At 40.0% G+C, this 13,261-nt stretch overlaps 1 protein-coding gene across 2 annotated transcripts in view; it reads right to left on the bottom strand.

Moving 5' to 3' along the window:
• Positions 1–2,087: 2,087 nt before the first annotated feature.
• Positions 2,088–13,261, bottom strand: part of ARHGAP18 (Rho GTPase activating protein 18) — a 75,517-nt gene continuing 64,343 nt past the window's right edge. For both annotated transcript variants that reach the window (XM_048490889.1, XM_048490880.1), the window contains exons 13-15: positions 8,616–8,740; positions 7,126–7,187; positions 2,088–6,924 (exon numbers count right to left, since the gene is read on the bottom strand). In XM_048490889.1, the coding sequence (XP_048346846.1) occupies positions 6,833–6,924; positions 7,126–7,187; positions 8,616–8,740 (279 nt within the window). In that variant the 3' untranslated portion in view covers positions 2,088–6,832. The remainder of the gene's footprint in view (positions 6,925–7,125; positions 7,188–8,615; positions 8,741–13,261) is intronic.

Below are 13,261 nucleotides of genomic sequence, written 5' to 3'. Positions count from 1 at the left end.
TGGTGAGGAACTTTGTCAAAAGCCTTTTGGAAATCCAAGTAGACAATGTCCACTGGTTCCCCCCTTATCCACATGTCTGTTTACACCCTCAAAGAACTCTAGTAAGTTTGTAAGACAGGACTTGCCTCTACAAAAGCCATGCTGACTCTTCCTCAGCAGGTCTTGCTTTTCTACATGTTTAATAATTTTATCTTTAATGATAGATTCTACTAATTTACCAGGAACAGATGTCAAACTGACTGGCCTGTAATTCCCGGGTCCCCCCTAGACCCTTTCTTAAAGATTGGTGTGACATTGGCCATCTTCCAGTCTTCAGGAATGGAGCCTGATTTCAGGGATAAGTTGCATATTAATGTGAGAACATCAGCAATTTCATGCTTGAGCTCTTTAAGAACTCTTGGATGAATGCAATCTGGGCCAGGGGATTTGGTAGCATTTAGTTTATCAATGGCTGCCAGAACTTCTTCCTTGTCTACCACTAACTTCGCTAGTTCCTCGGATTCACCTCCTAAGAGCTTGGTTCAGGTGCAGGAATTTTCCTCACCTCCTCTTGGGTGAAGACAGATGCAAAGAATTCATTCAGCTTCTCTGCAATCTCCTGTCACCTTTTAGCACACCTTTTTGTTCCTTCATCGTCTAACGGACCTACGGCTTCCCTAGCTGGCTTCCTGCTTTTGATGTACTTGAAGAACTGTTTGTTGCTAGTCTTGATGTTCGCAGCCATGCGTTCCTCATAATCCTTTTTTGCCTCCCTTACAGCTAACTTGCTTCTCTTTTGCCACCATTTGTGTTCTCTCTGGTATTCTTCATCAGTTAAGTTGGACTTCCATTTTCTAAAAGACATCTTTTTTTTCCTAATAATTACCTCAACCTCCCTTGTTAACCATGGTGGCTTTCTTTTGGACTGGGCGCTGCCTTTCCTAACCTGCGGAACACATTCCAGCTGAGCTTTTAAGACTGTGTTTTTAAATAACCTCCAAGCACCTTGGACATTTTTGACTCTCTTGATTTTCCCTTTCAGCTTCCTGCGCACTATCCCCCTCATCTTTGAGAAATTTCCCTTTCTGAAGGCAAATGTAACTACATTAGTAGTTGTCACTTGTTCGCATGTAAATGTAACTACATTAGTAGTTGTCACTTGTTCGCATGGTTCTTCATCTTGGTGGCACTTTGTCCAGGAGCATCCTCTGATCCACTATGTTACAATGTGAAGAAATAACAGGATGCTAGAGACAGGAGAACATGGGAAAACCCATCTTCTTGAACTCTTTATACGTGGGAATAATAGTTTCCAACACATCATGATTGAAAACAAGAATATTAGTCATTAATTAATGTAACAAAGTATTCTTGTTACGGATCTATTGCATTTCAAACTTTTTGTATCACCATCTTAAGCTATTTCTTTATTCTACCTGTAATTTGTAATTATGGTTTACCTTTAATTTTGTTTATAGTTCAATATAATTATTTGGTAAGTTTTATATGCCAATAAAGGTTTACCATCTGTCTGACTCTTCCTTGCACCCTGCATTAACTTTTTCACTAAACACCACCTTGCTTGTGACTGTAAACATGTGAGGCAAAAAGTACGTAACACTAGCTAATTGCACTGTCTGAGCAAAACACACAACTGTGACTACCACTGCAATCAAAAGTCCTGCAAACATTCGTTTTTCCTGATGTCATTACCTCCACCACCCTATGCTGTCTCCCACATTCCTGTATCATGGAGTGCACTGTCCAGATTAGTGAAGAATTGCTGCTATGTACATTTTTTTTGATTGGCTCACCTGGCTACAGTCTTAACAAAGGTGGTGTAGAATAATGAAAAACTTAATTTCCCAGCCATTTCAGTACAAATGATGTCAGGATTGAAATCTACATCCACCATTGTGTATAAAGAAGCAGGAGGTAATGGCTATGCTGGTTCAAATAAAATGGCATTCAAGGTTATGATTTCATATATTCACAAGAATAATGGAAGATGGCTTTGGCTTCCTTCCTTCTGGGACCTCTGACCATGAAGATCCTAACCTCTGGATAGAACAATACACACACAAGTGGAAAAGAGAAGCAAGTAGCCATTTTCATTGGAAATACTTCATTTTATATACAAATCTACACAGCTGTGAAAGCCAACAATAAAAACTCAACAGTTGATTCAACAATGAGTCAGTATCTCTTGTGTACATTTCTAATAATTCAAATAAGAACAGCATTAAGAAAATTCATTTAATTATAAAAAGCTTTTCAGACATTAATAAAAAGACAATGGCACTAACTTAGCAATTATTAAAAATAATCTACAGTCCAATTATAATTTTAATGACCACTACAGCTGTTCTCACCCACAGTAATTGTTCCTGATTTAAATACCCAGAATTCCCTTCACAGTTAAATCAGTTTGGAGCAGTTACAAACTCAAAAATATCTCAAAAGTGGTTTGCACGATTAGGTACCCCCCAATCCCTTATAAACTTATTCTAGATTTAAAAAAAATGTTTATTTAGGAATCTCTTCTGTAAGCAACAACCAATTAGGAGTTATTCATTGGTAGGACTTGCCAACTGCTACTGCATCACAGTCAAAGAAGAAGAAAGCCCTTGTCAGGAGACGGGGGGGGGGGGCATGGGATGTCTCAGCACCATGTGACCAGGCAGCTGCTCTCTGACTGTGCAGGTGAGCTGCTAGGCAGTTAGAAACCATGTACTTGCATGGTATTGACAAAATGCTTGCTTTGGCTCTTGATGACTACATGTGAGAAAACTCCTGCCAGAACTGGTGGCTGCTGCTGTTTAGGAATCCATGTGCATTATGCAGGGGAATTCATTGAATCCCTCCTATTGCTTCCAGATAATTTCTGTAATTGTTTGATGGCAGAAGATTAAAGCACACCCTAATGGGAATGCACTGTCTCTACAAATACTATTCAGAAGTGGCTGCCTGCCATTCTTATTTGTTTCATTGGCCTTTTTACTATGAATGCTGTTGCCCCTCTGCTGGATCATCATAGAGCAAGAAAAGTTGCAACAGCATTAATGAAACAATCATATGGTGCTACTCAACTATTGCTGCAGGAGGATGGTGATGATTATCTCATTATGAAAACAGGAAGACATCACTCTATGATTTGCACTTTTATTTAAAAAAAGAAACCTCTTTGTCTATCCAGTTTGTGTTGTAGGATCGCTGTGAATTTATTATATTTCTACAAGTCTTTAACTTTGTTTTATGAAGAACAAAAGAGCAGGTATGCAGACATGGATACCCCAGTCCCTAGGTGCTATGAGTCCCACCAATAGAAGTACACATCTGCACACTGATAGGTTGTCTGAAGTGTGTGTGCACATGAAAGTTAACACTAAGAATAACACTTTTGGTCTTAAAAGTGCTACGGGACTCAAACTTTTTTCTGCTGCTTCAGATCACCATGGCTCAGAGGTGTACAGCCTATAGGAACATGTTCCCGGGCGCATGCCTTTTGGTCATGTGGGGGTGCTGGGTGGTGGCAGGGCTCGGCCTGCATGAAGGCCAGGAGCAGGGCTTGGTGGCAGGTGGCCCCGCCCCCTGAGCCTCACCCCTGGCCTCCATGCAGGCCAGCTTTTGCCCTCCCCAGACCCTGCTGGCCTGCATTGAGGCTGGGTGTGGGGCTCGGGGGGCCACCCAACATCAAGCCACACCCCTGCCTGCATGCAAGCTGGTAGGGACAGGGCTCAGCATTCCTGAGCCATGCCCCTGAGCATAAGGGGGCAGGGGGAGGGCACCCAGAGAAGGATCTGGGTACCATTTCCCCCCGATACACCTCTGCCATAGCTACCCACCTTATATAAAGAAGGTAGTGCTAAATTTGCATATGGATTTTTGACAACACACCCTAATATGATGTTGAATGCTTTGGAAAAAATATTTTAACTTCTTGGTGAACAATACTTCCCGGCAGAGCTGACATTAGAAAAGACTTTCTGGTGGTTCAAGATCAGTGCAGCTACATGAACATTTGAATCTCCTTCCCACCCTGGGCCCACCAGAATGTATGGGAAGCACCTAAACAATAATTCCTGAAAAGCTCATTTAAACTCTCTCACAGCTATTACCATTCTGAACGATGGGAATTTGGCAGCTACTTAGCCATTGACAGAATGGTTGGCTAGGAACCAAAGAGTCTGAAAATCATAGCAAATTTGACTTTGTGGCATTTATCAAGGTAATACACAGAGGCATAACAGCAATGTAGTGTGCATAACTTCAGTAGTGTGCAGTAAGCATCTAGATTTCTGTATATTAAGCAGTCATCTTCAGATTTCAGGGGCTTTAGACCAAGTTATACTGATTTAATGGTATTTTTGGACATGCCCAAGAAATGGTGGGGTCCATGATAGGTCCCTGTAAATTACTGGCCGTAATATTTAGATCACATATTATATTGTTCCTACATGTGAATACTATTACATGCCTTGTAACATTTATATCATTCTGGATAATTTGCATGCAGGTTCCAAACAATTTCCTGCAGGGATTCCTTTTTTTGTGCAGGAAAGGGATAGTGTAATATGTGGTGAAGTCCTTATTCTTCACATCTGCGCTCTTTACCTACAAACAGCTGAAATTATAACTCACAGGAGTCTCCAGCTGACAGCTCATAAGCTACTGGTAGCTTGCCAGCTGCTGCAGAGTAACTTGTGCATCCCCTAGAAAACCCAGGAAAATATCATTAAAGTATCTTCTCTAAGCTCTTTTTTAATTAAAGATTTTCATTCATAGAACTTTTCTTTCTGTGGGTTATCTAATAGATTCATTTCTGTGATCTTCCTGGTCTATATTCTGTTTCTATGATAAAAGAAAACTTGGTAATATGTTGGGGAGTGGCATGGCATACCTTGTGGCCACTCAAAAGTAGCTTTCATTAAAGAAAAATTGCACCCCTGCACTAGGAATGAGAAGTAGTAGATAATATCTACTAATATCTGGATAGTAACAGATGCATTTTGATATATAGAGGAGAGGGAAGAACCATGTAGAAGGAACAATATTTGAACTCAGCCAGGCTCATCACAGCGGGAGTGGAAAGTGCCCTCAAGTCACAGCCAACTTATAGGCAATAGATCTACACAGGTGGTTTCCCATTGCCTGCCTCTGTGAAGCAACCCCCGACTTCCTTGGTGGTCTTCCATTAAAATACTCATCAAGGCTGACCCTGCTTAGCTTCCAAGATCTGATGACATTGACTCGTTTGGACCTTCCAGTCAGTGTGTGCAGCACAGGACAGATGCCTCAACTTACCTGCATTTCTCCATCACCCTAGGCTGAAGCCATAGGGATATGTGCATTAAGTATTTCCAGCACTGCAGGAATCAAACATAATTTAGAACTCACTACACTAACAAACCTGAATAATTTCTGTACCATATGAATTATAGCTACTGAAAGCAATAGCTATAATTGCATAATGCAAAAATACATAACATGAAGCCGTGACACTGTTCAATGATTGGTTATATTATATCAAAGTGATTAGAATATATAAAATAATTAGCATACAAAAATCCAGGCTCTTCATGAAGTCGTAAAGTTCAGTCCAGTAGTACAACATCAACTGTCTTAAGTTTTTGCAAGGAAGTCCAATTGAACTGCATGGTCAAAGCTACATGGTGCTATTATACAGCTTCACGTTTTATATCACTGTACTGTATGTCACAAGAATTGATGAAATCTGCACTGTACTAGCACTACATGTAACTTGATTTGTGTTTTTTTTTTAAAAAAAACACCTTTCCTATTAGTCAGGGGATGCCTGCTAGAGGCTAATGTGTGACCCTATCCATACTCAGCTGCAGCTGCCTGAAAGCAATTTCCATATCACATGAAAATGAGTTTCTGCAGCTTCAGTAGATATGGCTGGAGAACGGGCTCTATGTATAGATAGTCGAGATTGCTCTTAACATCCATCAGAACTGGGATACCCTGCAAGAATATGTTTCTGAAAGTTTAAACTGGCCCTCATTGTCCAACAAGATACTAGTTAAGCTTCAGCTGGAACTGTTAGAAATCAATTAATCAAAGGCTATGCTGTGTTCAGTTTTCCTTGGGGGAATGCTGCTTGACCTTGGACAGATCTGTGGTGGGCTAAGAGTGTAATTTCTAGACAAAGAATTCTTACCTTTCCTGTTGGTACCCTATTGTTGTTAGTTTCATTCTTCCAAGTGAGGGAACGAAGAATTTGCAATGAGTAGTGAGGCCTTAACAGTAGCAAATAGCTAGAGAAACGAGCCCATCACCCTCTGTGGCAGTATCCATAGTAGTTCAATAATGATTCCAATTTAGCTGATCCAGCAACCACTCCAGCTGTTTATGGCAGACTAAAGGAAGTACACCAAAGAAGACTGGCCTGTTTCCATTTCCTACAAAGTTTTAGTTCAGTACATAAGCTGAGGTGCCTATGAAGCTTGCACTGCATATACAGTACCATGGCTGCATGGATTCCACACAGAGTACAAGTACTGTCAGCATGAGGGCTAACAAGAAATGGTTTCCCGAAAGGTGTTATTTTAGACCTTAAGATAATCCTGGCCTTTCATTGAAAATGCAGGCACAAAAAGCACTTGAAAGTCAATAAGACCATACCAAAGGCACTGTGGTTCCCATGACAAGGGGCAGTCCAACAGAATAACATAACTACCAGAATGGGAAGGGCAACTCCTTGTAAGCCAAATTTAGCCAATATTCTTTTTAACAATGCAATACATTTAAAATATTAAAACAATATATCATCTTATTTCACATTGTCTGACAAGACAGTCCAGAGCTTATCTTGCACTGAAAATTCAGGAATTCAGCAGTTTTTAGATTTTATAACCCACTCGGCATTTGGGTTTAGTTGATATAAATCCTTCATGTAGGCATCAATATCAAGGCAGCGTTCACCTGTTTGAGAAGCACATTATTATTATGTAAAGTCACTGATTTCTAAACTTAAACTTACACACAGATGTGAGGGATAGGCTAACTTTTCACATACAGTGGAAACTATAATGCAAACAATCACTCTCTGTTGATATCTGATTTCAGGATGTACTGTAATACTCTATTGAATCTACTCTAAATCTGTAGAGTAAGAAGTCTTACCAATATTTCCCCCAATTTCATATAAAAACACATCTTCTTTCTTCAAATCTTGAGTAGTTCCACTAGAAATGAAATTTAACAAGCTTAGGAATAATGCCAAACACCTTGGAACCAAGTGCTAATACTGTGCTTTAAAAATTGCTCACCAGTTAGGGAAACTGCCAATATGCTAAAATTATCCTAGCATTTCTGTATTTTCCCATCTGTTAACATAGTGAAATAAGTCTATTCATTCAAGTCTATCATACTTGAATGGTAATAGAAAAGAGGATTCATACACTTCAATGAATTATATAAATGCAAATATATAAATACAGATTACATATTTTTGTCTAATCTCATAGCAGATCATTTAATTTGCTCCATTCGCCCTGATTGCATTATTTTAACGTTGTCACAAACAAACAGTGTTCATTTCATGCTTCTGGCATTGTTCTATACATTGTAGCTGTTACTTCTAGGATTTCTTCTGATATTAATTGGTGGTAGATACAATGGAAATGGTTTCACTTGTAGTGCTATGATTCCTGACCCTCTAATCCTGTCACCAGTAGTGTGATTTATGTGCAAATATGGTTTGCAACAGCAGTTTTATAAGTAATATATTGACTGTGTCATTAAAAAATATCAAACAAACTGGAAGGTTGTATTCAAATTCTGGAGAGGAGAATCAAACATTTTTCGCAGAAACTGGGGCAGAGGTAAAAGCAGTCTAGCTTGTGCTTGCCAGTTTATTTTTAATTGCAAGTCAGGAGGGGAAAGTATTCAGTCTAGAAAGAACCAAAAAGCAGCCTTTAAAAACCAAAATTTGTAATGAAATAACTATTGGGCGGGCGGGGGGGGGGGGGTTGTGCTTCATATTACTACTGCTGGAACAAGTGCTACCCAGCAGATGGTTGTGGGAGGGAGAGCTGAACTTGCAATTTATACAAGGAAGCCTGCTTCTTGAGAACATAAAAGATGTCTGTGTGATTCCTTGTCAAAAGCATGGGGGAGGGCTGCTGCAGACAAATGGGGAAATATGGAAAAAAAAAAACAACGCTTCCTCTACCATGGTGCTTTTGCGTCAGGCTACAAACAAAAGCTAAACTGTTTGTCAAATGTTAGAAAAGTGTAAATATATTTACATAGGCACAAGATTTACTAAGATGTCTCATTTTTTCCCTTTTCCACTTCAGTGTACTACCTTAATGTCAATACTATTTTCCCCTTCCCAAAATATCCATATACAAATATGTAACAGGGCCTTTCACATCTCAATAAGTATGGTCAAGAATGATCGTTAGAAAATTAAAGGATAAAACATGATTTTTTAAAAAAAATATCTTTAGTTTACTGTCTTCTTTGAAATGAACATTTTGATAGATGCAGTTAAATTAAAAATCCACTGATCATTATAAACAAAACTATTCTGATTTATTTGCTGCTGCTGAAAACCACTGCTTAAACCAATGAAGTGGTTAAGAAAAGGCAAAAAGACAGGGTCATACCTTTTTTGGCTGAGAAACCTGGCAACTACATCACCGGCTTTCAGTTCCTCTGTCAGCTGAATTGCCATGGAAACTTTGGAAAGATGAGGCGCTTGAACCCGTATTACTCCCTGAGGAACATCAGCCTGCAAAGCAGTAATGAAATTGGAATACAGAGCTTGAAGTTGGCTTTGAGGAGCTTCTCAAAACACAGTGCAGAATAATTAATTTGGACAGATTGCATACTACTTGAGCATTCAGAATGCATTGTTCCTCTCAAGCAGAAAAAAATACTTACACAGAAATGCTTACAGAGTATTTTTTCATAGTGATGTAACATTCTGTTGCATATTTTCACAGAACTAATATGAGAACTTGTCAGCACCACATTTAGGGAGAGGTTCAGTATACCGTCAAGCATGCAACTGAAGTATTCGATTTACAGATTTATCAAATTCTGTTCTGCATTCGAGCAACAACAAAAACTTTAAACATTTTTAGTTAAACATTCAACAGATCCAGAAATGACCCTATGATAATTTCACTTCCCTTTCCAGGAATGTCCGAAGATTACTAGAGCTTCTAGAAATGTTTTACAGAATTCTTAATTTTTTAAAAAAAATATTATTTCAGATTGTCAATAATGTATCTCTAAAAGACACGTCTTTCAAAATACATTGCAGTCACAAACAAAATTCCAGTTCATTAGTTCTATCATTTGGTGATCATTCTAGGCCTTCGCCACTGCCACTAGAATGGCCCCTCGTATGCTAGGATAACAACATGAAAAATATCAATACACCAAAAATTCAGGTGTTGCACAGAAGTGTTGTGGCTTTATCATGTTTTTCAAGTTACTTAATTTGTATTAAGAGGCAATAAAATAATTAACAGGCAATAAAACAGGGCAAAAACAGAGATGGAGGAAGGAAAAAAAGGAGGATTGAGCAGAAACACACTGGCAAAGAGAGTCTCTTTAGCTGTCTGGGAATTAAGGTACACAGTAATGTCACACACAGGCCACTCACCCAGTGATGCTTTGGGTGCCAAGCTTCTTCTAGATGTTCTCCAAAAAAACATTAAATACTGTGACACCAAGGGATAATGCCATTAACACTGGCATAGGTTCTAACACAACACCAAACCAAGCAGAAACTTTAGCTCACTTAGCTCTTCCTCCTTTTCACAAACTATAACCAGCACTATACAACTTTAAATTATCATTTGCCAGTTTAGATACAACAATGAACTCAGATTTGTCAAAAACCGGAAAGTAATTAATTAGAATGTTGCACGTATCCACAGGATGAAGTATGAAAATGTCCAAGACTCCTTCCAAGATTTTTAAAATCGTGGGATGGCATTATTTCTGAAGCTGTTCCACTCTTTCTTCTGCAATGCAGTTTACACCTACAATGCTCAGCCAATGCTACAAATCTGGAGACAGAATTTGCTCAGCATCAGGTGGACTAGTGAAGCCAGCTGTAGTCAGCATATGCTTGTATAGCACACAGAGCACACTGTGTAATGACCCCTCTCAGTTTACAGGCACATTATCAGGCTGCCACGTAGGTCAGCTTGGTTTGTACTGTGGAGATCAAACACAAGGAAGGACAGGATTACCTAACACTTACTGGTGGAGGAGCTGGGGCAAGTGAATTAGGAAAATTCACTTAAGTTTACTCCCTTTCTGTTCATGGTTCCTACAATAGAGGCAACTTTTAAAAAGAGATGGGGGGAGAAGCACATTTTTAAAAGATGCTCCTACATTTTAAACATTTCATGTGTGTACAGACACAATTTCAAAAAATATTATGGGAAAAAAATCCATACTATGGTAATCCCTCTGTTTTATTCATACATAGCATATTAATGAAAGATTTCTGTATTCCTGGTAAAGAGTCTTTTGTGATTATGTCTAAGCCTCAAACTATATTTTGTGCTTCTTCCTCCATATCAAAATTCCCCACCATAGATTGCGGTTGAGAAGAACTGACCAAGTATATGGCTTGCTGCAAGTCCAAAAGTATTTCATTAATAAGCTCACCAGAGGCAGAACTACCAGGGGGCTGGGACGGGGTGCGCACATTGCACTGGGAGCACGCTGCCCCCCCACCCCCGAAAATCGACCCTATCACCCGCGGCTTCCCCGCCCCCTACACTTACCTTAGTTCAGCCTGAAAGTGCAGGCTGGAAAAAGCAGCCTGTTCACTTGAGGCTGAAAACGGCTTGGTGGGAACTACACTTCCCAGGAGACCTTGCAAACCCCAAGGTATCCTGGGAAGTGTAGTTCTCACCAGGCAGTTTTCAGCCTCAAGTGAACAGGCCACTTTTTCTAGCCTGCACTTTCAGGCTGAACTAAGGTAAATGTGTGTAGGAGGGCATTAGGGTTGGGCACAGTATGGCCCAGCTATGCCTTTGACCTCATACATTCTTTCCATCTTTCTTCCTCGCTTCATGCATGCCCAGCAAATTCCACCCCATGCCTTGCCATAACAGATGAATGATGGTTTGGCCATTACTGTTGAACCATACTCATGGGTTGCAAGGGGTGGGGGAGCAGGTGGCTATTATCCTAGACATTTAGAAACAGATGTTGCTAATCCCCTTCCTCTCCATTCAAACATAAAATAGTATCATTAAAGTTCTATATTGGAGAATTTGACAGGACTAGACTTCTGAATTCCAAACAATATTCAAGTCCCAAATCACCATAAAAACACTTCTTCCTTGATATCTATATCTATAAACGTGAAATACCACTGACTGATTCACTGACTCATCAAAAGACCTCAAAAACCACCAAACCTACAAAGTTGAAATTTGGCACACTGGTTCATTATGTGGTTTAGGTGCTCACTAAGAAAAGATTTTTCAAAATATTCAGTTTTACTCGAGCTATTACACATTTACTGTTTTCACTGCTCATCTCTGGCCATCTGCGCGAACATTCTAAGGGCAAACCAACCGCTCAGTCCACAGACATGCTGCACGAACATTCTAAGGGTTGCAGTTAAACACTACCAGCTTCATGTCCTTCACCAAGGTGTTCCAAATGCACTCTAATACTGACCTCCACAACGCATGCGAACCTATCCCTTCTGATGAAAATGCTACAGGGAGAAGAGGAATTAAACACACTGCATTATAAAAAGACAACTACAGGAAGCTGCTGCAAAATATGCGAAAACAAACCCATCAGTCCACAGACAGGCTGCGAGGAAATATGCTGCATGTCACCCCAAAGTTCACAAACAGGCTGCAAATCAAAATGTCACCCCAACGTTGACAGGCTGTGAAAAAATACTCCTCCACCCACCCTCACGTTAACAACACCGCTACAGCCAAATACTATCAACATACATTACAAACCACACTATCACCTTGGACTACTAAACATTTGTCGGGTTTTGCATATGGACATCAGATTGATTACTGTGGAGACAAGTTTACTGCTCTCGACCTCTGATCACCCTGTGCTTGGTGTCGTGCTCTGAAGTGGCGGGATGAGTCCCCAGTGGTGGTATAGTCCAGCTTCCTGCCCTTCAACCCTACCCTGAACCTCTTCACAGCTTTCTCACTCATCAGCATCCAATGGCAGAACACTTCCTTTCTGCATCCCGAAAATTTTGGAGCCCACCAGATGAAAGAGAGCAATAACACATTGCGTTAAAAAAATATAACTACAGGAAGCTGCTGCAAAATTTGCGAAAACAAACCCATCAGTCCACAGACAGGCTGTGAGGAAATATGCTGCATGTCACCCCAAAGTTGACAAACAGGCTGTAAAGAAGTATGTTGAATGTCACCCCGAAAATCATAGAGAGCCTGTGATGAAGTATGCGTAGTGAAGCACGGGTGCCCTGCTAATTCTTTATATGCCGTCAGAAGAGAAGAAACATCCCTTTCTGCAAGACTGTTACCGGGCACAGGTATCCTGTGTTTTGCAGACTGTTCACACCATTTCTACATGTTTACATCCAGAAAAATGGAACAAGTTCACTCATTGTCTTCAATCCAAGTATTCACATTAATTGTTACTCACAGAGCCAGACTCACACAGTCAGACTGTATATCAGGGTTTCTAAACATTCTGCCCGTTTTTCTATATCAGACTGGGGAGGGGGTGTCATGTGCTCATCTGGCTAAGTGGGATACATTTGTCATATATTATGCATGTTCAAATTAGAATTAACCTATGTATCCCTTTCCTTACATTGCTTGTAGGAAACCACTGAGGGATGTATGCATATTTTTGTATATTTTCTACTACTAAAAAAACAAAGTAATCAAATTAGAGAGTCAACTTGACAAAACAAGTGATCCATCGTTAGAAATTTGGTCCAAATCACTGCTGATATATTCACACATTCTTTTCACTTTGTTTTCCATGATTCATCACCTTTCCCAGTACTGGAGCAAGTCTGGGGAAAAGCCTAGTTTCAGTTGAAAGGGGAGGGGAAGGACCTAGTTATCCTTGCTCCCCTTTCGGTGTTAAAATTGGACACCCTCTCCACCCTCACAGAAGAACTGGGATGATACACAAAGAACATGGCTGCCGCCATAGCCTCTCATTCAACCCTAAGATGCCAATGGATGAAAAAAAGGATTGTATGCTTCAATCTTATGTAATTTTACATCCTTCCACAAGATGTCTCTAAATTCAC

Source organism: Sphaerodactylus townsendi, linkage group LG01, assembly GCF_021028975.2.
Source record: "Sphaerodactylus townsendi isolate TG3544 linkage group LG01, MPM_Stown_v2.3, whole genome shotgun sequence".
NCBI lineage: Eukaryota > Metazoa > Chordata > Lepidosauria > Squamata > Sphaerodactylidae > Sphaerodactylus > Sphaerodactylus townsendi.
The sequence above is the reverse complement of the archived record's forward strand: the minus strand, read 5'-3'. Positions and strand labels throughout refer to the sequence as shown.